The 797-nt window shown below is 71.1% G+C and overlaps 1 protein-coding gene across 1 annotated transcript in view; it reads right to left on the reverse strand.

Annotated features, from left to right (window-relative positions):
* CPT1B (carnitine palmitoyltransferase 1B) overlaps positions 1-797 on the reverse strand; it is a 30074-nt gene that overhangs the window by 21556 nt on the left and 7721 nt on the right. Inside the window, 2 exon segments of the mRNA XM_035339406.1 lie at positions 266-360; positions 474-587. Of these exon segments, the coding sequence (XP_035195297.1) occupies positions 266-360; positions 474-587 (209 nt within the window).

Raw genomic sequence — 797 nt, forward strand, 5'->3', positions numbered from 1 at the left:
CTCTGAGACCCCCCCCCCCCAAACCTTGGCACCCCCCGTGTCCTTTGGAACCCCCCCCAGCAGCTCTGTGAGCCTGGAGAGTGGTCGGGGTCCCACGGAGAGGGACTGGGACGCAGTGGGGCAGGCACAGAGGGGCAGCCCGTGCCCCGCGCTGGGCAGAGGGCAGAGACTCAGCGCTGTGTGGGATTTGGGGGGGCACTGTCCCTGCCCCAGCTGGGGGCTGCCCTGCTCCCCCCTCCCCGGGGACCCCCAGCCCCCAGCCCTCACCGTCTCGGGGCTGGAGTACTTGCTGGAGACGTGGAAGGTGATGAGGTTCTCGCCGGCAATGATGTAGGAGACGCCGTAGCCATCATCAGCGACCTGGGGGGGGGGGAGGCAAGGTGGGGAAGTGAGCAGGGCCAGGGGACCCCAGGGTCTGCTGGTCCCCCCTCGGGGGGTCCCCGTCCCCCTCCCCGCGGCCGAGCGACGCTGACCGGGCCGAAGCCGCCGCCGGTGGAGACGTGGTCCGGGTACTTGTCCAGGTCGAACATCTTCAGCTGCTGCTGCGGCGTCTGGCTGGTGGAGAGGCGCCAGGGCTCCGACAGCACCTGTGGGGACGGGGTCACCGCTGCGGCTGGTTCCCCACTGTGCCCCACTGCGCCCTGCTGCACCCCACTGTGCCCCACTACGCCCTGCTGCACCCCATTGCGCCCCAGTGCGCCCCACTGTACCCCACTGTGCCCCACTGCGCCCTGCTGCACCCCACTGCGCCCTGCTGCACCCCACTGTGCCCCACTGTGCCCTGCTGCACCCCACTG

Source organism: Oxyura jamaicensis, chromosome 1 (genome assembly GCF_011077185.1).
Source record: "Oxyura jamaicensis isolate SHBP4307 breed ruddy duck chromosome 1, BPBGC_Ojam_1.0, whole genome shotgun sequence".
NCBI lineage: Eukaryota > Metazoa > Chordata > Aves > Anseriformes > Anatidae > Oxyura > Oxyura jamaicensis.